Source organism: Mus musculus, chromosome 7 (genome assembly GCF_000001635.26).
Source record: "Mus musculus strain C57BL/6J chromosome 7, GRCm38.p6 C57BL/6J".
Lineage (NCBI taxonomy): Eukaryota > Metazoa > Chordata > Mammalia > Rodentia > Muridae > Mus > Mus musculus.
The window spans coordinates 100171266-100199074 of record NC_000073.6 but is presented as its reverse complement, the minus strand read 5'-3'; the positions used below and the strand labels follow the sequence as shown (position 1 = coordinate 100199074).

General features: G+C 44.2%; 1 protein-coding gene, 3 long non-coding RNA genes and 1 pseudogene across 14 annotated transcripts; 4 read left to right on the top strand and 1 right to left on the bottom strand.

Annotated features, from left to right (window-relative positions):
- On the top strand, nucleotides 727–1964 carry Gm7067 (predicted gene 7067; annotated as a pseudogene).
- On the top strand, nucleotides 6409–9814 carry Gm45994. Its single transcript, XR_001778232.1, has 3 exons — nucleotides 6409–6698; nucleotides 7076–7262; nucleotides 8642–9814. It is a non-coding gene; the product is annotated as a predicted gene, 45994 (long non-coding RNA).
- A 4391-nt stretch (nucleotides 9815–14205) lies between these two features.
- Nucleotides 14206–22568, bottom strand: Kcne3 (potassium voltage-gated channel, Isk-related subfamily, gene 3). Of its 10 annotated transcripts, none has more exons than XM_006508062.1 (5): nucleotides 22499–22568; nucleotides 21002–21088; nucleotides 17801–17924; nucleotides 16252–16393; nucleotides 14206–14937 (listed from the first exon to the last, which is right to left on the bottom strand). In XM_006508062.1, exon 5 carries the CDS (start codon nucleotides 14895–14897, stop codon nucleotides 14586–14588), a length of 312 nt encoding a protein of 103 aa, XP_006508125.1. In that variant the 5' UTR covers nucleotides 14898–14937; nucleotides 16252–16393; nucleotides 17801–17924; nucleotides 21002–21088; nucleotides 22499–22568; the 3' UTR covers nucleotides 14206–14585. The 10 variants fall into 10 exon arrangements, with proteins under 10 accessions (XP_006508125.1, NP_001347395.1, NP_001177798.1 ...); NM_001360466.1 differs by lacking the exon at nucleotides 22499–22568 and adding an exon at nucleotides 22292–22405 and having other exon boundaries at nucleotides 17801–17939; nucleotides 20833–21088; NM_001190869.1 differs by lacking the exon at nucleotides 22499–22568 and adding an exon at nucleotides 22292–22405 and having other exon boundaries at nucleotides 16252–16342; nucleotides 17801–17939; nucleotides 20833–21088.
- Nucleotides 20384–21691, top strand: Gm51453. Its single transcript, XR_003946660.1, has 3 exons — nucleotides 20384–20754; nucleotides 20844–21275; nucleotides 21422–21691. It is a non-coding gene; the product is annotated as a predicted gene, 51453 (long non-coding RNA).
- Nucleotides 22405–27659, top strand: Gm34821 (predicted gene, 34821). Of its 2 annotated transcripts, none has more exons than NR_169134.1 (4): nucleotides 22405–22507; nucleotides 25294–25437; nucleotides 25616–25750; nucleotides 26956–27659. It is a non-coding gene; the product is annotated as a predicted gene, 34821 (long non-coding RNA). The 2 variants fall into 2 exon arrangements; NR_169133.1 differs by having other exon boundaries at nucleotides 25616–25775.
- Nucleotides 27660–27809: the final 150 nt, after the last annotated feature.

Below are 27809 nucleotides of genomic sequence, written 5' to 3'. Positions count from 1 at the left end.
GCCTACCCAGCGAAGCCAAGACCAGGTATCAGCACCTACAATTAAAATCTTCCCCACCACAAATGCCTGACACCGTTGTAAAATACAATAACAGCCTGGATGACATGACCTCACTAGAGTCTAGCAACCCTGCCACAACAGGCCTTGAATATTTCAACATAGCTGAAGCACAAGAGAAGGACCTTAGAATAGCCTTTATGAACATAATAGATGGCCTTAAAGAGGAAATTAAAGTCCTTAAAGAAATTTATGAAAATCAAACAGTGGAAGAAAGTGGAACTATTTATAAAGAAAACCCAAACTCAGGGAACTCTGGAAATAAAAAATTTAGGAACCAGAACAGAAACCTCAGAGACAAGTTTTGCCAAAGGAATACAAGAGATGGAAGAAAGATCTCAGTCACTAAGACACAATAGAAGAAATGAATACCTCAATTAAAGAAAATATTAAATCTTTAAAAAAAATCTGGCACAAAATATTCATAAAATCTGGGACACTATGAAAGACCAAATCTAAGAAGAATAAGAACAGAGGAAGGAGAAGAGACTCAAGTTAATGGCACAGAAAATAACAGACAACAAAATTATAGAAGAAAACTTCCCTAAAGCCAGGCCCAGCAGACTCCTCCCTGTGTGTTGTGGAGGAATGGCTGTTACTGTTCTACTGTGGGCAGCCAGAGATTAGGGGGTCTTCTCTGATCGGCGAACCTCTGCTTCAGGAGGAGCCATGGCACTCAGGGGCACTCGGAACACAAAAGTTAACACAGAAAATAAGGCCAGGATCAGTATGGCCGGCGCCAAGCGTGTGCCTGTGGCCATTGCTGCTGCCTCCAAGCCCAGACTGAGATGGAGAACTGCTCTTGGAGACATTGGTACTAAAGTCAGCAACAGGTGCAGGCAAGAGTGCCTCTGAAAAAGGAAGCGAAAACATTAGGTACTGTTAAAGTCCTACCAAAACCTGTGGAGAAGGTGCCAGAGGTGAAACTGGCTGAGCCTGGACCTGAACTTGAACTGGACCTGAACCTGAACCTGTTTTGGTTGATAATCCCTCTCCAAGCCCAGTGGAAACATTTGAATGTGCACCTGCAGAAGAATATCTGTGTCAGGCTTTCTCTGATGTAATTCTTGCAGTGAGTGATGTGGATGCAGATGATGATGATGGAGCTGATCCAAACCTCTGTAGTGAATATGTGAACGATATCTATGCGTATCTCAGACAACTGGAGGAAGAGCAGTCAGTTAGGCCAAAATACCTACAGGGCCGTGAAGTCACTGGAAACATGAGAGCCATCTTAATTGACTGGCTAATACAGGTTCAGATGAAATTTAGGCTGCTGCAGGAGACCATGTACATGACCTTGTCCATGACTGATCGGTTCGTACAGAACAGTTGTGTGCCCAAGAAGATGCTGCAGCTGGTTGGTGTAACTGCCATGTTTATTGCAAGCAACTATGAGGAGATGCACCCTCCAGAAATAGGTGACTTCACATTTGGGACTAACAACCCTTAGCTAAGCACCAGATCAGACAGATGGAGAGAATTCTGAGATGAAGATTCTGAGAGTTCTGAACTTCAGTCTGGGTCGCCCTCTGCCTCTGCACTTCCTCCGTAGAGCATCTAAAATTGGAGAGGTTGACGCTGAGCAGCACACTTTGGCCAAATACCTCATGGCGCTCTCTCTGCTGGACATGGCGCATTTTGCTCCTCCTCAAATTGCAGCTGGAGCCTTTTGCTTAGCACTGGAAAGTCTTGACAACGGTGAATGGACACCAACTCTGCAGCACTACCTATCCTACACTGAAAAATCCCTGCTTCCTCTTATGCAGCACCTGGCTAAGAATAGAGTCATGGTGAACCGTGGCCTTACAAAGCACATGACTGTCAAGAACAAGTATGCAGCATCTAAGCATGATGCTGTGCCATCTAAGATCAGCACGCTGGCACAGCTGAACTGTACATATATATGTATACTTCCTTCACTGTGTGTCCTCATATCATTATGCAAAGTCTTCTGCCTAGCTCTAGTTTAAACTCTAAATCTACCAGCTAGTCCTTTGTTCAATTTTCTATAGGTGGTTGTCACTTTTTTTTTTTTTCCGAGACAGGGTTTCTCTGTATAGCCCCAGCTGTCCTGGAACTCACTTTGTAGACCAGGCTGGCCTTGAACTCAGAAATCCGCCTGCCTCTGCCTCCTGAGTGCTGGGATTAAAGGTGTGCGCCACCACGCCCAGCTGCGCCACCACGCCCGGCAGTGGTTGTCACTTTTAACCACTGTCTCTTGAGCTGTCAACTTTCAGATCTGAAACCGAGTATTTTTGTTATGTAATTATTTATTTGTTCTTAACTGGAAAATAGGATATTCAAAATTAAAGGGGTCTTTTAAGAGAATTTGCCCCGAGTCTCAATACCAACAGATAAGGGTGTATTCTTGTATTTCCTGTATAGATATAATCATGCATGTATTATCAAGGAGATATTTTTTTTATATGGGTTCATTTTATCAACAGTATTCCTATCAGCATTCCTTTCAATGCCTATGTTGCATTTTCTAGTGTGAACAAACTGTATGTAACATATTCAATCATTCCCTCAGTGATATTCAAGTGCATTCTCTCAGTGCCCTCCATATAGTGTTCTTAAATGATGTTTAATGCCTTGCTTGGCTTCGTGCATAGTAGCTCTCCCAGGGGTGTGCTTTCAATTCTGACAGCCAGATGGCATACCAAAGTGCCACTTCTCTCTCCTGTCTTGTAACTCCAACTGGAAAAAAAAAATTCTGTGTCATTTGCTGTTTTAATTTATACATCTGACATCAAGTTGAATAAAATTTTATTACTGGAAAACTTAACAAAGAAAAGAAAAGAAAGAAGTATTTCCCTAACCTAAAGGAGAAGAAGCCTATCAAAATGCAAGGAGCATACAGAACACCAAGTAAATTGGACCAGAAAAGGAAACTCCCATAGTAAATGATAGCTAAAACACTAAACCCACAGAACAAAGGAAGAATATTAAAAGTTGCAAGGGAAAAAGACCAAGTAACATACAAGGATAGATCTATTAGAATAAATAAACCTGACTTCTTAATGGAAACTCTAAAAGTCAGAAGGATGAACTACAACCTCTAAGAGACCATAGATGCCATCCCAGAATACTATACCTAGAAAAACTTTTAATCAGAATAAATGGAGAAAATAAGACATTCCATGATTTAAAAAAAAAAAAGCAATTCTATCCACAAATCCAGCAATTCTATCCATGGGGTGTTAGAAGGAAAACTCCAACTTAACAATGTTAAGCACACCAAAGAAAACAAAAGGAATAAGTAATCCTGGACCAGGAAATCAAAAGAGAAGAAACACACACACACACACTTACCACCACCACAACACCAAGAAAATATCAGGACTCAACAAACACTGTTCATTGATATCTCTCAACATCAATAGCTTCAATTCATCCAATAAAAAGACACAGGCTAATAGAACAAATCCAAAAGTAAGATCTGTCCTGCTCTGTGCAAGAAGCACATCTTACTATCAAGGATATAAATCAACTCAAAACAAAAGGATGGAAAACCATATTCCAAGCAAATGGGAGGCAAGCTAGTGTAGCCATTTTAATATCTTCCAAAACAGACTTCAAACTACAACTAATCAGAAGAGATAAAAAAAAAAGATACAAAGAATATTCATCAAAGGAAAAATCCACCAAGAGGACATTATAATTCTTAACATCTATGCATCAAACCCAGGGGCACTCAAGTCTGTGAAAGAGACATGGCTACATTAACCTCACACACTGATAGTAGGAAACTTCAATGCCCCACCCACTCTCACCAATAGACAGGTCATCCAGCAAAAAACTAAACAGAGAAATTCTGAAGATTAGACAATGCCCCACTCTCACCAATGGTCAGGTCATCCAGAAAAAACCAACCAACCAAACAAACAAACAAACAAACAAACAAAAAACAAACAGAGAAATGCTGGAGATAATTGACGCTATAAAGCAAATGTACCCAACAGATATTTACAGAACACTTCACCCAAACACAAATGAGTATACCTTCTCAGCAACTCCCAGAACTTTCCCCAAAACTGATCACATACTCAGACATAAAGCAAGTCTCAACAGATACAAGAAAATTAAAATAACATCTTGCATTCTATCTGACCACCAAAGAGTAAAGTTGCAACAGAAACTTTAACAACAACAGAAAGTTTACAAACTCACAGAAACTGAACTACTGACTACTTACTGAAAAATAGGTCAAGGCAGAAATAAAGAAAAATAAAAGACTTGCTAGAACTGAATGAAAATGAATACACAACTTATAGGACACAATGAAGGCAGTTCAAGGAGGCAAATTCATAGCACTAAGCACCTACATAAAAAGGTTGTAGAGTTCTCATATTAGTAATATAACAGCACACCAAAAGCTCTTGAACAAGAAGAAGTCACACCCAAAAGGAATAGGCAACAAGAAATAATCAAACTTAGGGCTGAAATTAATAAAACAGAGACAAACAAATACAAGGAATCAAAACAGAGTTGGTTCTTTGAGAAAACCAATAAGATTATCAAGCCCTTACTCGAATTAACTAAAAGGCAGAGAGAGACTGTACAAATTAACATAATCAGAGATGAAAAAGGGACATAGTAACAGACACTGAAGAAATCCAGAGAATCTTGAGGTCTTTGGTTAAAAAAAAAAATCTGTATTCAAGCAAATTGAGAATTTAAAAGAAATGGATAATTTTCTCAATATACATCCCTTATCAAAGTTAAATCAAGATCAGATAAGAAACTTAAACAGACCTATAACTCCTAATGAAATAGAAATAGTCATTAAAAGTCTCACAATAACAACATCAAAAGCCCAGGGTTAGATGGTTTTAGCACAGAATTCTACCAGACTTTCAGAGAAGAGTTAATACTAATATTCCTCAAATTATCCCACAAAATAGAAACAGAAGGAACATTAATCAATTCTTTATTTACTTAATATAGTACTTTAAGTCTTAACTAGAGCTATAAGACAACTGAAGGGAATCCAGGGGATGCAAATTGGAAAGAAGGCAATGCATCTTTATTTGCAGGTGATGTGGTAGTATATATATATACAGGACTCTAAAAATTCCACTGGGAAACTTTTACAACTGATAAACACTTTTCAGAAAAGTAGCTGGATAGATAATTAACTCACAAAAATCAGTAGCCCTCCTATGTACAAATGACAAATGGACTGAGAAAGAAATCAGGGAAACAAGCCTCAAATAGTATATATATATATATTATTTGAGGCTTGTTTATATATATATCTTGTGGCAACTCCAACCAAATAAGCAAAATATTTGTAGGATAAAAACTTTCTAAAACATTGAAAAATATATCAGAAGGTGGAAAGATCTCCCATGCTCATGGATCAGTAGGATTAATATAGTAAAATAGCCATCCTACCAAAAAAGAATCTTCAAAGTCAACGCAATCCCCATCAAAATTTCAATACAATTCTTCAGAGATCTTAAAAGGACAATTTTCAGCTTCACGTGGAAAAACAAAAACCCAGCATAGCTAAAGCAAACCTGAAGACTAAAAGAACTGCTGGAGTTATTACCTGTAGTGAGAATTTTGGTTTCTTTAAAAACACAAAAATGTTATGTGATTACATTTTTGTTTTAATCCAAGATGTGGGATATGAGGATGCTTCAGATTGTTCATAGCAGCCATGATTTGTCTCATGCTCTGACAGGGATGTGGTTTTGCCAACTAAAGATAGCTTATGCTTGGAATTCTGGCACTTTTCAGAGGGTATAAAAATGCCAGAGTCTCAAGAGGCTGAGGTGGCTGCAAATTCTCCTGCTGCTGTGGTTTGTCAAGTGGTCGTAAGCAAAGAAATAGAGAAGAAATTGTATATCCTGACTTGGAAGATTGGACTTGCCCCAAGGAAATCAATGCCCCCAATCAGCAGGAAGTAATCTAACAAGATTGAACTTCCTTTTCCCTCTAGCCTTCTTTCTTTCCTACCTAGTGTTGAGGGGTTGGAAGGGTGAAAAGGGGTGGTAAGAAAAAGAACCCAATAAAGTAGCCAAAAGTCAGAATCAACACTCTCAATTTCAAAGCTGGACTAGAGATCTATAGTAATAACAATTACATATGGTATTGGCACAAAAGCAGACATGCTGTTAAATGGAATCTAATTGAAGACCTACACATAAATCTACACACCTATGCACACCAGATTCTTGATAAAGAAGCCAGAAATACACACTGGAAAAAAGACAGAATCTTCAACAAATGGTGCTGGACAAACTGCACAGCTGCATATAGAAAAATCCAAATAGATCCATACTTACCACCCTGCACAGAACTCAACTCCAAATGGACCAAAGACCTCAGCATAAAACTGAATACACTGAACCTTATAGAAGAGAAACTGGGCAATAACCTTGAACTCCTTAGCAAAAGAAAAGACTTTCTGAACATAACACCATTAACACAGGCACTAAAATCAACAACTAATAAATGGGGTCTCATAATACTGAGAGGCTTCTGGAAAGCAAAGGACACCGTCATTCAGACAAAGTGGCAGCCTACAGAATAGGGAAACGTTTCTCCAACTATACATCCATTAGAGGGCTAATATCCAAAATATAAAGAACTCAAGAAACTAGATATCACGAAAACAAACCACCCAGGTGAGTTCCTGCTTACATTCTATGTTCTAGCGTCTTTGGTACACGAAGCTATTCTGCCCACTACCAAAAGAGAAATGCAAACACCAGCCCAGCCACAGACTTTTTATCTACCGTGGTGTCTTACCTGTAAGATATGCTAGGGCAATGGTGGTACAAAGCTTGTGGGAGTAGCCAATCAATAGCTGATTTGACTTAAGACCCACACCACAAAATAGAACCCATATCTGACACTGCTTGGGTAACCAAGAACCCGAGACTAGCCCAGGGAATTAGTGGTAAACAAAAAACTACTGTTCTAAAACAAAAACAAAAAACCCAAGCCAAACCAAAGCATGGCAATAAAATGACTCCTTAATGATATTTCTCTATACTCATAGATCAGTGCCTCATTTAGCTCTCACCAGAGAGACTTCCTTCTGCAGCAGATGAGAACAAATACAGAGATCCATCGGCCAGACATGATGCAGAGAGTGAGAGACCTTGGAACACTGGAAACCATGGAAAACCTGGAGGACTGTCTTTGGTCCACTGAAGTTACATTGAAGATACTCATTGTCCAAGCAGGTATGGACCTGACAGAATAAGAACCAACCCTGAGGCTTGGTGTCTATTCTTTGGGGATGACTTTGCAGTCATCACTGCCAGAGAGACTGGGAGGGGCCAAACACAGTTCCCCATTACCCATTCATCTTCCTAGTTTTGTAGAACCCATCTCTCTTCCGTGTAATTCTTGAAGGGTTCCTCCCCTAGACAAACAAACTCTTCTTTAGAAGTTTATACAATGGAAAAAGACACTTCCAAGTATGTTCCCCCTGAGGTAAGGAAAACCCTCTAACCTTCAAAAGACTAAATGTTTTTCCAAGTAGAAAATATTTCTTTTTATTAACTCCAGAACAAGAGAATTGATTGATTGACTGAGTTATGCGTCTTTCTCAAACTCTTCATCTTCTTTGCCGGTTTCCATGACTACTTTCCCTGAGACATTATATTTCACAACCAATGCTATTATGTCAGATAGGAAAACAGAGGGGAGGGGGAAGAGGGAGGGTGCCATGGATTTATTACTCATTCTCTTCAGTTTTTAGGTGAGAATCATAGCAACTGTTTGGAATTCCGCATGTTCCAATCATTAGTATCCCCGTGGCAACAACGACTGTGGCAGGTAGAAAAACAAAACAGACTTGGGGGATCGCGTGTAGAGATCAGTTGAGAATATGTTATGGCACAGAGGGTGTGGTATTAAGGTGTTGAAACAGGTTATGACACTTGTGTTCCTAGAATATGTAAATAGAAAAACAAGGACATAAATGATGAGCCAACACTTCCCCCCTTCTTAGAGTGTTGAGTGTCTGCCATATCTAAGGCAATATTCTACACTGTGAAGGAAGCGCTGCTCTATGGGGCTGCGCCATCTAGCGGCTACTTCTTTCTAGTCAGCGCTGCATTGCTAGTCTCTTTTTTTGTTTGTTTGTTTTATTTTTGTTTGCTGGAACCAGTAACTGCCTCCTTCACTATTATCACCCCATTCCTCTGATCTAATGGACAACAACTTTGGAATCTGCTCAGTGTTAATGTGGTTCTTGAGCAGACATTGACTCCTTGGAAATGGAGAATTGTATACAGAAGATTTGGGGGGGAACACTTTGGGAAGATGGGGGTAAAGAAGTAAGGATGCAGGAGTGAGCAGATGACAAAAGCTAACTCAGTATGGTTGTGATGGAAATCATGGCTGACCCTGGAGTTCTGGAACTGACATGGCTGCTCGGAGCTATCCCAAGCTAAGGTGATGGGGTTAGACCATCTTATTAGTTCATCACTGGTTGTCAGGGTCCCCCAGGAAGAGGCATCCCTTGACTCACAGCAGTGTGTACCAAAGGATGCAGTTGTTCATCACATACCCGCTTCTTTCCTCTTGACTAACCTCTGATTCCTTTACCCCCCAGGAGCTTACTCTCTGTCACGAGTTAGCCACTGCTACAAACGTCTTCTCTGATTTCATCAGGCAGATCATGTTCAGGATCCTCAGGAGCACTTGAAAGAATAATCTTTTTCCATAAAGGGCTGGCTCTGAAAGCCTTGCTTTGTCTGTGCCTCCTGGGCTTACACTGATATGTTAATATTACGATCCCAATGAGAACAGAGACCAGACTCATTGGTGCCATTGTGAGGGTCAGGGGGAGATCAAACATCTCAAAGTCCCATTCACAAGACAGATTTATTTATGTTCCTAAGGGTTCCATAATTGCCATCTGAGAAGCTCCAATTAAAGTGGCAACATTTCTTCCTTCTGGCAACGTTATAAGTGTTTTGATTTTGACCAGTTGTGTCTGAGAAAGAAGGGTGGACTCAAGACTACTAGCTGTCCACCAACGTATGCTCGCCTATTCAAAAGTAGTCGACAGTGGCTGGGACATGAGTAGCCAGACAGACCTCCTGTATCAGCTTCCCTTGCAGCCTGTTGGAGGATAAGTCCTTGTAAAAGGGTCTAAGCAAAAGAAATGTATGCAGCTTTTTGCCATGTGTGTTTTAGAGTAAACCTCTGGCCCTGGACTCCTATTCTCTGTTTCTCCTCACTGAGCACAAAATCAACAACAGAAAGACTCTGAGGAATACATGTTAAAGCTGGCTGGAGTCACTGGATGTCACCGAACAACAGACTGCAGCAGCACCATCAGCCTACTCTGGTTACCACCGGTGGACCATACTCGATTGCACCTCCTAATCAAGTCTTTCTAATTCTTTAACCTCAACTTCCAGAACCATCCACAAATACTTCCTTTTCCTCCTTCTTTGGTATATGCATGTACATATTTGTGTATGTGCAGCTGGAGGCCAGAGGGTAATTCTGGCTGCTGTTTTTCAGCTTTCTTGTTTTATTAGATACAATCTCTTATTGGCCTGGTGCTTTCCAAGGAGGCTAGACTAGATGGCCATTGAATCCTGGGGATCTACTTGTCTCCCCTCCCCAGGTGCTGAGATTGCAAATACCTGCAGCCAAGCCCAGCCTCTTTCAAAGGCAAGAGCTTCCCTGAGAGCATCCTTTCTCTCACAGGCATCCTTTCTCCTCTTTTTTGTATTTTGTTTATTTTTCAAGACAGGGTTTCTCTGTGTAGCCCTGGCTCTCCTAGAACTCACTCTGTGGATCAGGCTGGCCTCGAACTCACAGAGCTACATCTTCCTCTGCCTCCTGAGTGCAGAATAAAGGAGTAAAGGCATGTGCCACTCCCGCCCAGCTCCTTTTCCTCTTTTGACCTTCACATTATTATCTGTCTCTCCTACTTTCTATGCTTCTAGTTAGTGCTATTATACTTTTGTTTTTTATTTCATGTGTCCTTCCCCTTACCCCTGTTATTGTAACCTAAGGTGACTTTGAACTTACTAAGCAGCTGTGGATGGTCTTGAACTCCTGATCCTCCTACCTTACCTCCCAAGTGCTAAGATGGCAAACATGAACCATCCCACCCAATCTCCATCTTGTCTCTGAAACTTGAAGACTCCTTTAAGATGGGACACTCTGCTCCTGTTTCCCAGCTAGCACAGCTGTGATGGATGCTGGTGAAAACTCTTCATCTTTGGGGAGTGGTTATGTCATCAGCTTAGCGTTGCCCCTTCCCCAGAGACTGGTCCTCAAGCAAATGTGAGCATGCTTGGGTGTTGGAGGGAGTATCTCTCTAATCGCCAGCAGGCCTAACATGGTAAAAAAGGGAAGCCACAAAAGGTAGAACTAACTCAGCAGCAAACATTAGACCCTTCCCTAGGAACTACCCTGTTGCTAATTCAACCAAGAGCACATCCCGGTGAGCTTGTTTCTCACTGTGCTCTCCTGCAGTAGCTCATGGCTGCCGGCCCTCTCCACAGAACTTTCCTCCTCTGACCAGAACCCCCTCACCTCCTCCTCTAGTCTTCCCATTTGAGCTGCATGACTTACGATGATGAACTAACGGGTCCCCTTACCTCAAAAGAGTGTATATTTTGCAGATACTTTGTGTCCCAGCCACGTATGACAGTTCCCTGTGCATCAGACCAAGGCTAGGCACACCCTGAGATGCGCTTTGTTAGGCTCTTTCCCTCCCCTGTGCAGTTCATTCTGTCCCTTGCATGGTTTTCCTGCCAAGCATCCCTCACCAGGAAACATCTGTCTTGGGGTCTCCTTCTAACATCACTGGTCTCAACCCTTTGCTCTCAAAATGACTTTCTCAATTAGTCCTGGGGAATCTCAGATTTGGCCTGTGCATGCCACGGGCATGATTAAGTGGTTTGTTCTGAAGACACTTGGTCAAGCATAAGTGAGCTTTTTTGAAACAATTATAGGGAATACCTACTATGTTATACTATTGTGAGACATTAACACCTGAATTAAAGACATGTAAATCCATAGGCCGGTGTCTGCTATAATGCAGATGCCCTCATGGATTGCTTGCTAACTTATGCATGACATCATGTTTTGGCAACGCTTACAGTATAGTATGTACGCAATAAATATATCTGGTCCATAAATGAGTCTCAAATTTTGCTTTGAGAGTCAAGATGATGTTCTGAGATTTGGCCAGCAGAGGGCAGAACGAATGCAGACAGCGATCTGGTGGGCTGAGTGATGTCTCACTATCATGCGACAGCTACCTCTGGGGTCAGTTTGACAGAGAGCTGAGAGGAATGCCTTCATCAGAGCATATTAGGATGCTACATCTACGCCTTAGAGTTCTAGAATTTTGTTTAATCAGACCCTCAGTAGTGAGACATACAGCATTCCTTCTTTGTGAATTCATAGTTCCTGGTCCTGAGGTCCCTCGAGCTGCTTCATCTCTGCAGGGCCTGTTTGAGCCATGAGCTAGGCTGTATTCTTAGTCTCCCCTGCGCTCGTGTTAATATACATCGGGTTTCTGTAACTTGCAAGTAAAGGAACTGGAATTATCCTGCTGAGTGTGTGTGCTGAGCCTCCTCCACAAACGTGGACACTGGAGTCATAGAGCAACCGCACGGGCCAGTTTTCTTCCTTCTCTCCAGGTTCCAAGAATAGTGTGTCTGAATGCCTCTGCTCCAAGCTCCCCTTGTCTTACTTTCTCCATTCAGTCTGCTGCTTTCTTCTACAATTCAAAGCTCAGTTCTGTCCTACCATTCTCTGACCACTGCTGAACAAGTTAATCTTATTTCTCAAAGACACAGCTTTCTTCACCTGACCGCTTCTTACCTTATTTGATAGCAGTGAACATTTTACTTGGATTTTTAGGGTGGATAACCTCTAAAATCCCATTGGCTGTAGACTTCAGAGTCTGTTGTCTTGCCTTGTCTGATGTCCTTAAGGAAGTCACCTCTTCCCTCTCAAGAAGAGATGAAGAAGAGCTCAGAACATGGGCCCAGAATACGTTTTCAGAGATCCAACATGACTGCTCATGGCAAGATGTGCTCTTTTGAGCTTTCAAGGAACACGGAATCATTTATTTTACTGTTTTGTAAAGATTTATTTATTTCTGGTTTGTGTTTGTGGATGTTTGCCTGCATGTATGTCTGTGTGTCATATGCATGCCTGGTGCCCTCAGAGGCCAGAAGAGGACACTGGATGGTTGTGAGCCATTACACGAGAGCTAGGAACCAACCCTGGGTCCTCTGCAGGAGTAGCCTGTGCACTAATAGAGAAGCAGTTGGCTTTCCTGTCTCAAGGGAGAAGCATCTTTCCTGCCCCTTAGAATGCAGCTATGGTATGCTGGGTCATATAAGTCAAGTATGACACGCCCCACTGACGTGGAAGGGAAGACCACCTGTAATCCTATGCCACTGAGATAACTGCTGTCAAAAATCCTTTGAAAGATTGCTAAATGCAAATATATATGTTTCAGTGAGGCCTTCTGGGAGGCACACAGAGACCCCTTCGATGGAAATCAGACACAGCAGTGAGTGGTTCCAAGTCCAGGACCTGGGACAAATAGCTGGTAGAGAATCCACTTCACCATCATGCTATGTGAACCAGGCAGAAACACGTATGCAAACCTGCTTTTGGCCTACAAATAGCAATTGTACATGTTTAGCCTAATGAATGTATATGAATGTAAGACCAGGCTTGATAAGGCATTTACACTTTCAAGTCTAAATACTTCATTACACTAAAGAAAAAAAAAAAAAAAAAAGAAAAGAAAAAGGCAAAAAGAGAAGCCTCCATCTGTTTTGGTTAGGGGATTTTAGTGCTGTGATAAGCATCATAATCAAAGGAAACTTGGAGGGGGGGAGGGTTATTTCATCTTACATCTCTCAGGTCACCATCCGACCTGAGGGAAATCAGGTCAGGAACCTGGAGGTAGGTACCGAAACAGAATCTATGGAGAACGCTACATACTGGCTTTCTCCTCCTGGCTTGTTCAGTTTGCTTTCCTATATCCCCCAGGACTACTACCCAAGGCACTACTCACAGTGGGCTGGGTCCTTCCACATCAATCATAATCAAGAAAATATCCTTCAGGCCTACCTACAGGCCAGAAGGATAGGGGCATCTTCTCAGCTGAGGTTCCCTCTTCTCAGATTCTCTAGATTGTGTCAAGTTGACAAAACCAAAGCCAAAACACACAAGAAAACAAACAAACAAACAAACAAACAAACCCCCTGCTAATCAGCATAACCAGATAAAGTTTATACCACTTTAAAAGTAAGATGACAACTGGTTATCCCATTGAACCAAACCTTTTACATACTGTATCTTTGAACATGGTCATCTCCTAGGTGTAACAATAGTCTCCTAGAAGCAAGTTTCAAGTTGTTTTTTGTTTGTTTGTTTGTTTGTTTGTTTGTTTTAGAGACAAGGTTTCTCTGTGTAGCCCTGGCTGTCCTGGAACTAACTCTATAGAACAGGCTGGCCTCAAACTTAGAAATCTGCCTGCCTCTGCCTCCCAAGTGCTGGGATTAAAGGCATGCACCACCACTGCCTGGCTAAAATGTTTTGTTTTGTTTTGTTTTGTTTGAAGTTTCAAGTTGTTATTAAAACATTTCTCACAGACTTCAGAGTGGAAGCTACACTCAAGGTAGTGAAATCCCTGGGATTGGAGCCATGACTGGGAAGGGCACGGTAGCATGGCTCAAGACTCATATGACCATGTCACTCATGAGGGCAGTGTTCACAACTCTGTGCTTTGCCATCTGCATTAAGATCCAGGAAGTGCCAGAGTTATACATTAACACAGTGACATGTCTTTGGTAATATCTGTTAAAGTAAGATATTTCTCAACAGCCCCCACCAAGTCCCTACCAACATAGGGCTTGCCTAGGTTGGTCTTGAACTTCTGAATTCAAATGATCCTCCCCACTCAGCCTCTTGAGCACTACAATTATAGGCATGTGTTATTGTGCTTGGCTGAATGTTCTTCTGGTCTGGATCTCACCCTACATGGGATTGAAAAGTCCTAGAAGAAAGGACCAGAGTTCCTGGATTCCAGTCACAGGACTTGTTCTGTTTTCCTGGCAGATGAGGCAAAACCCACACATGCTAAAAGTATTTAACGAATAAAATATGAATCAATGCAAATAAGTAGCATTCTCAGTTTTATCAAGGTTTCTCATGTTGAAGATCATACATTAAAAGATTATATATCCAGAGCATCTTTCTGCCCCATTTCCCTTCGCCACAGCTTCCTCTTCTACTTGCTGGTTGTCCATACTTTATATATATGTGTTCATGGGCTCTGAGTTTATAATGCGCATCTGTGTCTCGAAAAATGTCTCATCCACAAGACTGGGCCTATCAGTCCCTCTTCTCTGGTCCTAATAATGACCTAATCCTCTTACCAGTTTCCTGTTGATCTTACATAGATACACTGTGGCTTGATATGGTTGAGTTGAGTTCCGGAGGCACCAGAAGACAATCCTCAGACATTGTAATCTTCCATTGTCTTCAGGTTCCTCACATCAGATCATAGACACACGGTTCTTGATGTACACATGATAGGGGTCACTACGTTTGTCCACTTTGCGTGAACGGGTATATCCCAGGATGAGACTGCCCACAGTGACGGCAAATAGGAACATGACAAAGAGAATATACATGTAGGAGTTGTCATTACGACCAGGAAGGCTAGCCCGACGATCCTCAGTTTGATTGTCTGGCCCTGGTCCTGGCCCAGGCCGGCAGAGCAAGTGACTGTGAAGGGTTGTGTTCAGAGCCTTCAGCACAGCATGGAGGCTCATGTACCAGGTCTCAGTCCCGTTGGAAGTCTCCATAGCAACAGATATTGAGGTATGGGAAGAGCTGGAATGTGATCTGACGGTGAGAGAAAACAGAAAGGGTGGCTTTTTACCCATGTCGTGAACAACTTCCCCACTTTGCATACCTAGGCGAGAGCCCTGATACTATCATCTCTTCTCCATTCTTCTGGTCTGTCTTCTCCACGAAGCCTCAGACTCAGTGGTGAGAAGTGCTAAGTGGGATTTCCTCTCTGCCTACGGAAGCATCCCACAGTGCGTGTAGAATAGTCTTTCCTGGCCATTGAAAGCCGTGTTACTCTCTTTATTTTCTTGGACTATATAAATTCATTAGACTTTGGGCCACAAGAACTTTAGGAGTTGTTTAATTTAACTCCTTCCATTTTATACACAGGTAAACTGAGACCCCAAACAAAGAATAGCTTGTTCTTGTTCAGGGAATAGTAAATAGTGTCTATTTTCAGGAGTCCAGACAACCATATTCAGTGGCTGATCCCAAAGCTCTCCTTCGCCTAGGTAGAACTGTTATTATTATTATTATCATTATATAATCATTATTATTACCTGTACATACCAAACATGATTATTATCTATCAGGTGTCTTCCCCATAGTTCTAATGATGATAAATACTTATAATGACTTGATGCAAAATTTGGAGAATAGAATAATAGAGCAGCACCCTACTGCCACCCAAGACTGGCCTACATTCCATGCAAAGCCTTTGAGGTTCTCTACCATTCAGTACTTGTACCCTCAAGGAGGGAAAAGAACACAGACTTCCTGTGTTAGATGTAAGAAGTGCTGTGCAGGGGTGGTGCATGTCTTTAATCCCGGCACTTGGGAGGCAGAGGCAGGCGGATTTCTGAGTTTGAGGCCAGCCTGGTCTACAGGACAGCCAGGACTATACAGAGAAACCCTGTCTAAAAACAAAACAAAGCAAAGCAAAGCAAAGCAAAACAAAACAAAACAACCCAAAAACCAACCAAACAAAAAAGAGTAAAAAGCAAGAAATCTGAGTTTTCTTTTACATTGGCCAGTGGCAAGCAGGAACACCATTGATACTTCTTAGCTGAGCACTCAGTTTGGGGTCAGGTTTGGGGTTATGCATTTTTAACTATACCTGAGAAGGTTGCCGTCTCCACCCTGCTTCCCAAGCTTGCAGGAAGAATTCACTCTTTTACTGCACTGAAGAGGATTCTCGTGCTTCTCGTTTTGAGAAGCAAATACATACACTCAGCTTTTGGAAACTAGAAGCATCCACATAATTAAGGTAACCTCTCCCGGCTCTCCCTCTCTCCTGGTCCGTTTTCCTTGGAAAGGGTTTTCACTTGGCACAACACAGGGGGGATAACATGGATCTGAAGAGCTCACCAAACAGTTCAGAGACTCTGCTGGCTCTGAGACATCTTTGAGGATCTCTTCGTGGATGTCCCACAACCCCTCAGTTCCTTGCAAGGTGCATCTGGAAGCAGCCAGAGTCGTGGTGTTAACAGGAAAGGCCCAGAGCTAGAAACTGGGAAGGAGGCAGAAGAGGAGGAAGAGGAAGGAACCAGAGACACAAACCTCAGAACCAAGGGTGATCTCCCAGTTCCTAAGGGTTGCGCAAGCATCTTTCTGTGGCTTCTGACCCACCCATACTCCTTTCCCCTTCCTGCAACAACTGGCTCAAGCTAGCCTAGAGTTATAGTTACAGAACTATGCAGTGGCCAAGGGACATCTGATTGCTGTCTCCCCAGTCCAGGCTCACAACATCTTAATCAGGTGACTTTTTGACAATGGAACAACCTAAAACCCTTCTCCTCCCTGAGGGTGCTGGTAGATCAGTAGGAGCCTTTTAGTATCCCAAGGTAAAAATGGTAGTTTGCAGTCTCATAGAAATAAATGACACATTACTAATCAAATCTGTTTGGACAGACAGCATGTGGATGTGTCCCAGCGAGCTGTCGAGATGGCTCTGTGAGTAAAGGTACTTGCTGCTAAATTTGATGGCCTGAGTTTGATCCTGCACCCTAGTGGAGAGAGCCAACGCCTGAAAACTGCCCTCTGACCTCCACATGCACACCCCCCTCCAATAAATGTAATAAAATAATTAAAATGAACGTGTCCTAGAATTAACTCTCTGTAGCATGGCTTTGTCATGAAGATTAAAGAGAATTATGTAAGTTTTGGCTGTAAATCCCACAGAAAGCAGCGACAGTTTGTGTAGCACAGGAACTGGACAGGACTTCAGAGTTCACCAAGGCTGACTGTCCTCATTTTACAGTCTTATAGTAAAGGAAATGGAAGCCCGGGCAGCTGTCTTTGTCCCACTGCTACTTGTGTGACTCTGGGCATGTGATTCCCCTCCCCCCTTTTAATCTCAGCTTCTATCTGCATCTGTAAAATGAAGGGGTCATGGTCAGCTCAAATATCCTGTGACATTATGAATCACGGAACCATGTTGTGAGATCTTGGGAGACTGAGTGGCTGGTGGAAGCAGCCCTTGGGTAGCCTTCTAGAGGACTTCAAGCCCAAGACAGAGAGGCTACAGAGTCTTCCCAGCAGGCTCAGATATTTCTGAGGCTGGGGATTGACTTATACCTGACATTCCAGCCTAGGTAAGGTGAGGACCAAATGGATCCACTTCCTCCTTTTTCCTCTTAGCCTCTTATCTGTAAGGGTGATCTGGCCCAGGGGAAGAGACAGAGTGTGTGGGAAGTTGGGGTAAGAAGCAAGTGAAGGACAGGGTGGGACTCATGAGTGGAGTCAAACTGGAACCCATCAGACCTTCCCATCAGGGCCTCTCAGACCACAGAGGTCATAGTATGTATCCTTCAGTGCTGGGTTTGGGTGGAGACAAGAAGGCAGATTCTGGGCATCCTGTTGGGGTAAGGAGAAGCAGAGAGCTGAAGAAGGGACAGACCGGTTGCCTATAACCCACCTCTTGGTTCCAAATGGGCACAGACAGAAACACTGGTGTTTTGTTTCTCTTCCTTGAGTCCCCGGATTTCCAACTCCTAGAGAGTCATTGATTATCAAGTTTCCAGGATGGACGTGGCAGAGCCCTGTTGTAGAGAGGCCTTTGATTGAAATAGACAATGGGCTAGCTTAGAAAGCAGACTAACAGCTACTGAGCAAACTGGAAAACAAACAAACTAACTAACTAACTAACTAACTAACTAACTAACGATTATCGAACTCTTCTCTATGTGGCTCTGCCTTGGCTCTGTTTCCCTGTGGCTCTCCCAGTGTTTGTGACCATGATAATGAACGCCAGGCTGTGAGCTCATTGGACAGTCCTTGCACTCCCACGCCTCTTGCCTTTACTCATATTCTTTTCTTAAGCAGGAATTCCTTTACACTTTCTGTCTGCTTGGCAAGCTCATTCTTCAAGACCCTGCTCTATACCACCAGCTTAGAGCCGGTCCAGAAACACCCCTCTCCCCTACTCAATAACTAGTCAGTTTCCCCTCTTGTTTGTTACCAGAGTGCCTTCAAAACAGCCTCATTAGAGAACTGGGCCATTTGGAATCTGTTTGTGAGTGTCGATGTGGGCCCAGTGTATCCCTGCACATATGCTTGGAGGTTTCAGGGCAGGGGCCTCATGCATTTCTTTATTCTTCAGGCCTGTTTACATAGTGAGCACCAAAAAGAACAAGTGACTCAATCTCTCTCCTATAAGAGAGTACCCTCCCCAACTCATCCCCTAACAGCTTCATGGAATCAGCTTTCAATGTTTTAATAGAAAACCAAAGTAGAAAAGACTCCCAGTTACCCCAAGATAAGCTGCCTTAGATAGAGGGGAGGCCCCTTGAGCAGGTGGCATGGGGCAAGAGAGGGAAATTCTGAGTCTCCTTTGGAAACCCAGACACTTCCCACATCTGATCTGAGCCCGTTTATCCAAAGGGCAAACATTCTTGGCCCCCAGAGAACGGTAAATGGTTTTGCAATGCTCTTCCCTGTGTACCTACCAAAGGTGTGGCCATCCACACCCACAGAAGGCACACAGATAGCCCAAGTCTCAGCCTGTGATCTCGCCTTTCAAGAGTACCTTTCATGATCCTAGTTCTGCCTATGTGACCTTGAATGCTTTTCCTCTGAACCATATCTGTAAGACGGAGGTAATTACCAGTGCCCAGCTCACCTCGTGAGAACTGGGGGAGACAATAGGCGGAGCAGGCATGAGAAAGTTACTGGGAACCCTGCTCACATTGTTCCCATAGCCATCCATGGCTCAGCTCACCTCTGAGAGCAGTCATCCCAAGTGCCTACCTTCTGCTGTGCCCTCTCACAGCCCACAGCCACCAAGGGTCGCCCACCTCCTTTGTGTCCCACCCTTTCTGATGAATCCTGCAGGTCCTTGCCATTTACAAGTGCCTTCCCTGCCCCTACTTGGCCAGTCTGTGTAGCCAAGCATAGGATGGAGGTTCTTGGTCTTGCCTGCCTCCCTCTTAGAAGGTACTTCAAGCTCCCCTGCGTTACAGATAGAAAACATGCCCTGAGGAATTTGAACTGAAGAAAGTTGCTAGTCGGTTTTCATCTTCCGGGAGTCAACAGACTTTAAAGGCAGTTTTTAATGCCTCCAGTTATCGCACCCCTCCATTTGCAATTTACAGAGTGGCTGGAGCCAGAGAGAATGAGTTTATTCGATATCTGTACGTGAAATAAGAGTCCTGGGCTAGGAGTGAGGAAACACTGGTTCTAATTCAATATGGTCCCTGGTGATAAGATTATCCTGGGTCCTCAGTTTCCTCCCATGCAAATTAATAAAGAGAAGGAGGCAGAGATTAGGACTTTGCTTCCCGGGGCTCTAACACACTGGCTGAGACACCTCCCAAACATTCCCCTTTGCCCTAATTGGATTACATGGGGGCAACTGGAGCAGGAGACCCATTTTACAGGAGGTGACCTAAGAAAGCATAAGGCACAAAGCCATGGTTGACCTGCATCAATTTACACTACCTGAAAACTAGAACCCAAGACTCCTGACTTTCAACCTAGAATTGCTACTAACAGCGGAAGATGCTTCAGCCCGTCCCGGGATTTCGGAGGATCTGATCGCCGAGGGCTGGTCACAGTGGAGTAGAATGGGTAGGGCAGTTCTGCAGAGCCCGCAGCTTTGGTAGAGCAAGACTGACTCCTGGAATGTTATTTCCGTGAGTGTCCCGCTGCAGACCTGTGAGTGTCCTCTTATCGGTAGGAGAGGAGGAGCCTTTGCTGCCTGGAGGAAAGCCTGGGAGAGCGCCTTCGGACCACACACGACTTTCCATGCGCAGCGAAACTCTCTAATCCCTATAGTTCCTGGGAATACCTGCTTTTCTCACTAAGGAAGATCCACTCTGTGTTTTAGCAGCACCCCACGTCGGGTCCCCCCTCTGAAGGAAAACACCGAAACCCTGCACGTCTTGCCCGGACTATGGATAGCTTTTCCAACCCTGTAGCGCCTTACCCGCCTCTACGATCTGTCTCCGGTGAACACTGCAATAATGCCCAGATGCGCTCAGTGCTCTCAGATCTCTGCACGCCTACTGGCTCTGGCTCCCTTTTCCTTCCCAGGGTGTCCCTCCTCTGGCCCCGCCCTGCCTTAGCACTCCAGCTTCAGCGTTGGCTGTCTTGGGGCGCCTCCGCCCAGCTCCTTAGCCTTAACCGGGTGCGGTTGCGGGGAACCACCTGCTTCCTGGATCCCAGACAGAATTTTTCTCGTCTGTGTCTCCTTTAAGTCTCAGCCAACCTAGCGAAAAGCTGATTTCCAAACACCCAGACCAAGCGCTAGGTTTTGGTGGAGTCGGGCTTGGTACCTGTGTAGCTGTGTGGCACTGGGCAGCTCCTCTCTGGGGCCTTGGTTTCCTGTCTATGGGTACCACCATTCCTGCACTCGCTCTTCACAGGGTTACGGTAAGATTAGAAGTGTTTTCAGAATCCAAAATACTAAAACCGGAATAGCCAAAGAAAACATCTGATTCTAAGACATACCCTGTTTTCAGTTTGCAGACGCCCAAATTGGGGAGGTGATTCTACACTCAGCAAGCAAGTCAGCGCAGAGCTCGGTCAGAGCTTGGTCTCAGAATCCACGTACTCTAGCAGGCATCTCCCCCCTCAGTAGTCTGTGTCACATGCCCGGTCTCAACTTGTATCCACTCACTTCTTAACTGGTGTCTGTCCCAGAACACTTGTTTTCCAGCCACTGGGTCCACATCCAAATTGTTTCTGATGATATTAAAAATTGTTTCTGTTGATATAGAAGAGACGCTGATAAGTGTCATTTTCCTGTTGATGACAGAAATAGGGATCTGCCTCTCAGGGACTCTGTAGCAACCACTTATCCAAGCTCTCTTCACTAGCGGAGGTCACACAACGAACACACTCAGATGAGCTCCCTCACAATTCTCGCAAAGATCTACTGCAGTATTTCCAAGGTGAGTAATTTCCATCACAGAATATTAGGATATGATTACCTAATACGTGCTTAGGGAAAAACAAGATTGCCACGTGGTGGGCTTTTTGTGCATAATTGCTAATCTCCTTCAGAACACATCCTTGTTGTGTTGTTTCTGTGTGGCAGGTTTCTATCCAGCCGTTCCTCCCTAAGCTGGACACCACCTCTGAGAGCCGTCATCCCGATTACCCCAGTATGCGCTGCTCCAGTCTGCACACCGAGGGCGGTGGGCTCCTCCTGGGAGGTTTGGATTCAAAAGACCCAGAGTGGGGCCCAGAAATCAGCATTCAGAGTTTTGCCTCTGTAGATGTCTGTGCACCGCTTACATGCCAGGTGCCCTCAAGGCCAGTCTTAAGCACCATTGGGAGACTGGGAATCTCGTTTCTCTTTTCTTTTTTTCTTTGTTTGTTTATGTGATTTTTGAGACAGGGTTTCTCTGTATAGCCCTGGCTGTTCTGAAACTCACTCTGTAGACCCAGCTAGCCTCAAACTCCCAGAGCTCTGCCTACCTCTGCCTGCTCAGCACTGGGATTAAAGATGTGCCCTGCCTCCCCCTGACAAAACTCCTAGGCACACAACAAACAAGAACAATGACAAAACTCAACAGGGGTAGAGTGATGGTTCAGCAGCTAAGAGCACCTGCTGCGTTTGCGGGGGACCCTGTTAGGTTTCCAGTACCCATCTAGGATCTCACAACCATCTGTGACTCCAGTTTTAGGGGATCTAATGCCCTCTCCTGACCTCCACTGGTAGCAGGCACACATGTGGGGTAATAGGCCATACAGCTGGGCAAAATAATCATAGACATTAAATAAAACAATTAAATCTGAAAAAAAATTAAAACTAGCCTTGTCAGGTGGTGGTGACCCACTCAGGAGGCAGAAGTAGGCAGATCTCTGAGTTCAAGACCAACCTGTTCTACAGAGGGAGTTCCAGGACAGGCAAGGCTATATAGAAAAACCTGAGAGAGAGAGAGAGAGAGAGAGAGAGACTTGCCTTGGTTCAGTCAAGGTCCTCCCTCTTTTCCTAGTTTGGGAAGAACTTTGCATTCTTGACATAGGGGAGCAACAACTGTCCCTGTCAGGAGTGCTCTGAGGACACAGACGATCTGTTCCAATAATGCTTTAGAATCAGAAACTCTGATTCATACCACCTTAGAGTTCTAGAATCATTCGGCACAGAACCTAAGCAAGAAGGACTTACAGCTCTCTGGTCAGTTCCCCTCCAGGCGAATCCTCTGTAGTTCACGTTGCCACAAGGCTGTCCAGCTTCACCAATGACATGGTGGAAGCTCATTGTCTCAAAAACAGGAAGTGGCCCCTGTTGTCAGGACATCTATCTTCACATCTCAACTGCCTCCTTCTGCCCTTCAGTCTCTGCTCCCACTGGGAACATGAACCATTAACCTAATCTTTCCTTTAGAGAGGGCAACTGACCAAGGAGCCATTGGAAAATGGTCTGGGTGGTCTCATATCCTCCAGCTGGGCTCTGGGTGGCTTCATGTCCCCCAGCTGGGCTCTGGGTGGCCTCATGTCCCCCAGCTGGGCTTTGCAGGCTTCCAATGAGGCTGGACAGAATGATGTGTGCACCAGGCAGTGGGGATGTGTGCAGTAAAGGCATTGCTCCTTTGAGAAGAAAGGGGGCAGAGTGTCCCTGAGGAACTAAGATGGGGAGTGTGAAGGGGAGGAGTGGAGATGGAGACTGGGATGTGCTGACTTGGGCTAGGGGAAGAGACTCAACCTAGAGATATAGACAAATGTATGTATAGATAAGACTCACCTTCAAGTCTTAGCTTCAATGCCCACTTCTTGTGGAGTCCTCTCTTAACCACTCTATTCCTTCTCTTACTCCCTAAACCCCTCCAGTTTTGCTTGTCAATAGCACTTTCTGTCATGTGGGTTTCTGGCTTTGAACTTGGGTGATCTGGTGTGAACTTTGATCTGGTGTGGGGGACCTTACCTGCTGAGCTGTCTCACTGGCTCTCTTGTTTTGATTTTCTAGGCTGTTGCTAGTGTTCCAACTATATCCTCAGCTGAGGCTCCATCTCCCCACTGAATCCCCATTCCCCTTTCCCATTCCCATGAGGCCTAAGGGTGGCAATAAGCCCAAGTGTTTTAAGTCCCAGGATACTTTAACACACCCACCCACCAGTCGCACCATGGTTGCTTACTCCCTTGGCCATCTCTGAACAGACCCTTCCCCATTACTGGTATTACATATGACTGCTTCCAAGGCCCATTTTGGTGATTGTATGGTACTTCCCTTTTAACACAGCACTTTCTGTTCTGGGTATGATTAATTTGCTCACTCTAGTTGTCAACTCCAAGCCTGGCACAGAAGTCTTTGAGTGTACCAAGCCATTCCCAGAACCAATCCTAGCACAGCAGAGACTGTATGATGAATTTGTTGAATGAATAAGTGATTGATTGGATGATATTGAACAATAGTTACGGACATGGAAATCATTTGGCATTGTGTTCTCAAGGAAAGCTCTCCAAGACGGAACCTAAGAATGCTTGGCAGGACAGCAGGGAGCTTTTCAACCTTTAGGCTAAATCCTCCAAGCATCAGGTCCCCAGATCTAACATCCCACTCATCTCTAAGTGACATGCTGAGACTGGAACCCTAGCTCCCTCTGCTCCCCAAGTCTCTGCCTCTCAATAAAGACACCATTATCCACCCAGGTCTCTTTTCTTCATAGATCTCAATCCAGCTTTCAGTTTATCTGTGCTCATTTGGGGTGCCTTCCCCATTAGACTGTAAGCTCTGAGAGCAGACTCCAGATGTGTGCTTTTCCCAGTTTTCCCAGCATGGCTAGTACATGGGAGGGAAGGCTGCGGAGGGGGGATCATCAATGGGGTCTATCAACAGCTGAGAGGCCTGCGCTTTGCCAGGAGAAATAATGAATTGGAGGAGATTTGGTGACTGCATCAAGTTTTGATACTCACTCCTTGTCAATCTTGAATTAACCCTTGGACCTGCCTCTGACTACAGTCAACCCTGTGTCTGTGGAGGACTGGCTCCCATTACTCTGAACACCACAAACCAAGAATTCTCAAGTCTTTTGTATGAAAATAGTGTAGCATTTGTATATAGTCTGTGCACATCCTCCTACATACTTTAAATCATCTATAGATAAGTTACAATACATAATACAACATAAGTGTTATGTAAAGAGTCCTTGTACTGTATTATTTAGGGAAAAATGACCAAAAAACATTTTGTGTATTGCCGGGACAAACCTGAGATGTAGCTCAGTTGGTAGAGTGCTCATAGAGCATGCCCAGTCTCTGGGTTCAATCCGCAGCAGCACATAAGCTGGACACAGCACCACTTACCTATCATCCCAGCACTAAAAGCTAGTGCAGATGTCCTGTAATCGCTGCTCTCACTGAAGTTCTTTGGGTTCCATATTTTCCTCATTCCCCTTCAAGTCTAGCTGGATTGCAAAGTTAAGTTTATGATTATGAATAAAAACTAAATAAGAAAAAAAAAAAAAGCTAGTGCAGGAGCACCAGAAGTCCAATGTCGTCCTGGCCTACAGAAAATGTGATGGCAGACTGGCAGGAGTATGTGAGATCTTGCTTCAAAAGAAAAAAAAAGAAATATTAAAAACAAACCAGAATAAGCCCCTACCCTCTTTCCTCTGAATATTTCCCATCCATGATTCTAGCCAACTACAGGCAGAACCTCCTGAGACCCAATTTCCCCTTCCCCAAAACAGGGTCAATAATTCAACCCTGGGCATTTACGATTCTGTGTATGAGATAGCTCATGTATCTATTTTCCCATTTATTTTCCCTTTCCTTGTAATATCTCCTCAATTAAAATTCCTGCCCTGGCTTCTCAAGCCTCTGATGAGAACTATGCCCTAGCAGGGGTGGGGCAGAGTGGGGTGGGAGGGGGAGGGATGGGAGTAGGAGGAAGGGGGTATCCTTCAAGATGAGGGTGGTGATGTTGGAACCCTAGGATCATAAGTGCACCGTTTGTTTCATTAGGTGTTTCAAATCATTTCAAGAGTCATCAGGATAGAAGACTGGCAACAAATGTGGCTGTCTTTACGGGAGCACCATCTGAACGCAGAAGTGCAGAATTGCCTAGTTCTTCCTAGACTGGAAGCCACACAGGCAGTGAAGATTTAGGTACAGTGGTGGGGATGGCCAGGTGAAGACATCTTTGGCTCTGGGCCCTGGGTTAATTTACTTTAAGATTTGGGATCATTACCTGCCAAACAGGAATCTCTATCCTGTAAATCTCATAAGGTTCTAAGAAGCAATTGAAGGTGTGGATGGTAAAGCACCTCAAAATCTATTGTCTTAGGGTTATCCTTGCTGTGATGAAACACCATGACCAGAGAAACTTGGAGAAGAAAGGATTTATTCAGCTTGGGTCCACATCACTGTTCATCACTGAAAGAAGTCAGGACAAGAACTCAAAAAGAGCAGGAAGCTGGAGGTAGGAGCTGATGCAGAGACCATGGGTGAGTGCTGCTTACTGGCTTGCTCCTCAAGGCTTGCTCAGCTTGCTTTCTTATAGAACCCAGGACCACCAGCCTAGGCATGGCACCAACCACAATGGGCTGGGCCATCCCTCACTAATCACTAATTAAGACTAGGGATAGGCTTGCCTACAGACTGATCTTATGCAGAAATTTTCTCAGTTGACACTAGTTTGTGTCAAGTTGAAGCAAAGCTAGCCAGCATAATTATTGAGGAATTATTATGGTTTTTCCTACCAGATCTTCAGCTTCTGGGAGGAGGGGCAGTGCCTTAGAGTTTTTCAATATTTGTAAAACCCACATGAGGCAACTAAAACCCAGAGGTCTGGTCCTGACTCAGGTTTTCCCACTAGACAAATGTGTCCGACGTGAATTTGGGTCCCCCTAAAAAAGACTCTCTGGCCAAAACCTGATCACAAGTAGGCCGTATATGAGGAGATACATTAGGAAAGGAGGGGGCAGTAATATGGAATGTGTGCTTAGCATAAGGTTATATAAGGTGTACCCTTAGCAGGACAGAGAGGAGACCCGTCCAAGGTTAGCAGAGCTAACCATAGAAGGAAGACCTAGTCCTGATGCCATTATCTGAGGCCCTGATAGTTATGCCTGACACCTAGCTCCGACTTCATTTTGTTATTTAAGACAGAGGCTCACTAATTTCCTTTCCTTTCTTTCCTTCCCTTTGCTTCCTTTTCTTTCCTGTTCCTTCTTTTCCCTCTTCTGTTTATCTCTTTTGAGGCAAGGTCCCAATTTGATAAGTCGATCAGATTGGTCTTGAACTAAGAGATCCACCTTCCTCTGCTATTGAGGGTTGATAGTAAAGGTGAGTTCTGCCATGCTTGACCATAATCTCACTGTTTAACCCTGACTGGTCTAGAACTCACTCTGTAGACCAGGCAAACTGTAGCAATGCTCCTGCCCCTGCCTCTTGATGCAGAGATTACAACACGCAGGACTTAGAATATTCCCCTGGATCGGAGCTGGTGTGAGCAGAGGGTTTGTTTCCAGCTTATGACGCAGAATCCAAGTTCATTCGGTTTCACCTTGAAGCTTTGCTCACCCCTTCTTCCTTTTTAGATTTATCACTTTATCTATATTCTGGCAGTTTCTGTTCACACAACGTTCAGTCCACCAAACAACTGACTGCTCATTTTGTCTACAGATGTGTCTGCTACAAAGCTGTGACTCCTACGAAGGGCTGGAACTGACCCATCTCTGTATCCTCAGAGTACAGGAGAAGCTGAGACTCTTTATACCAGATGGTGCAAGACACAGCATCTTCAATTGTGGGCAATACAAATTAAGCACGTGTTGGCCAATGAAAGCCTGATAAGGGGTTTAAAATCCGTCTTACATGAAAACAGATCCAGAAGTGTTTTTCTTGAAGTGAACACTTCTGAGAATGCACTTGCTGATTTTGCAGACTGTTTCTGGGCATCTTCTCTGTGCAAGGCCTGGGCTGGGGAAAAGGAAGCCATAGGTACAGGCCTACCATCCCGGCAGCAGAGCTCATGGTCTGGATGGTGTTGGACACACAAATAAGGATCTATGACTCAGTGCACTCAGGTCCCCCAGGAGGCATGAGGGTGTGCCCAGGGAAGGCTCCGAGAAGACGTTGCAGAAGAGCACAGTTGTGACAATGTTGAAAACAAGTATCTTTTTTAAAAGACTTATTGTTTTTTTAGTGTATGTATTGGCTGGATATGGTGGCTTACAACTTTAATCCCAGCAATCAGGTGACAGAGGCAGGCCAATTTTGTGGGTAAGAGTCCAGCCTGGTCTACATAGCAAGCTCCAATGCATCCAAGGCTACATAATGTGACTCTGTCTCAAAACAACAACAGTAATAATAAAAATGTATGAATATGTGTGTGAGCCTGCTTGAGTACATGCGTACCATGTACACTCAGGAGCCCCTAGAGCCAGAAAAGGCCATCAGAAGCCCTGGAACTAGAGTTACAGGTGATTAGGAACCACTATTTGGGTGCTGGGAACCAACCTGGGTCCTGTGAAAGA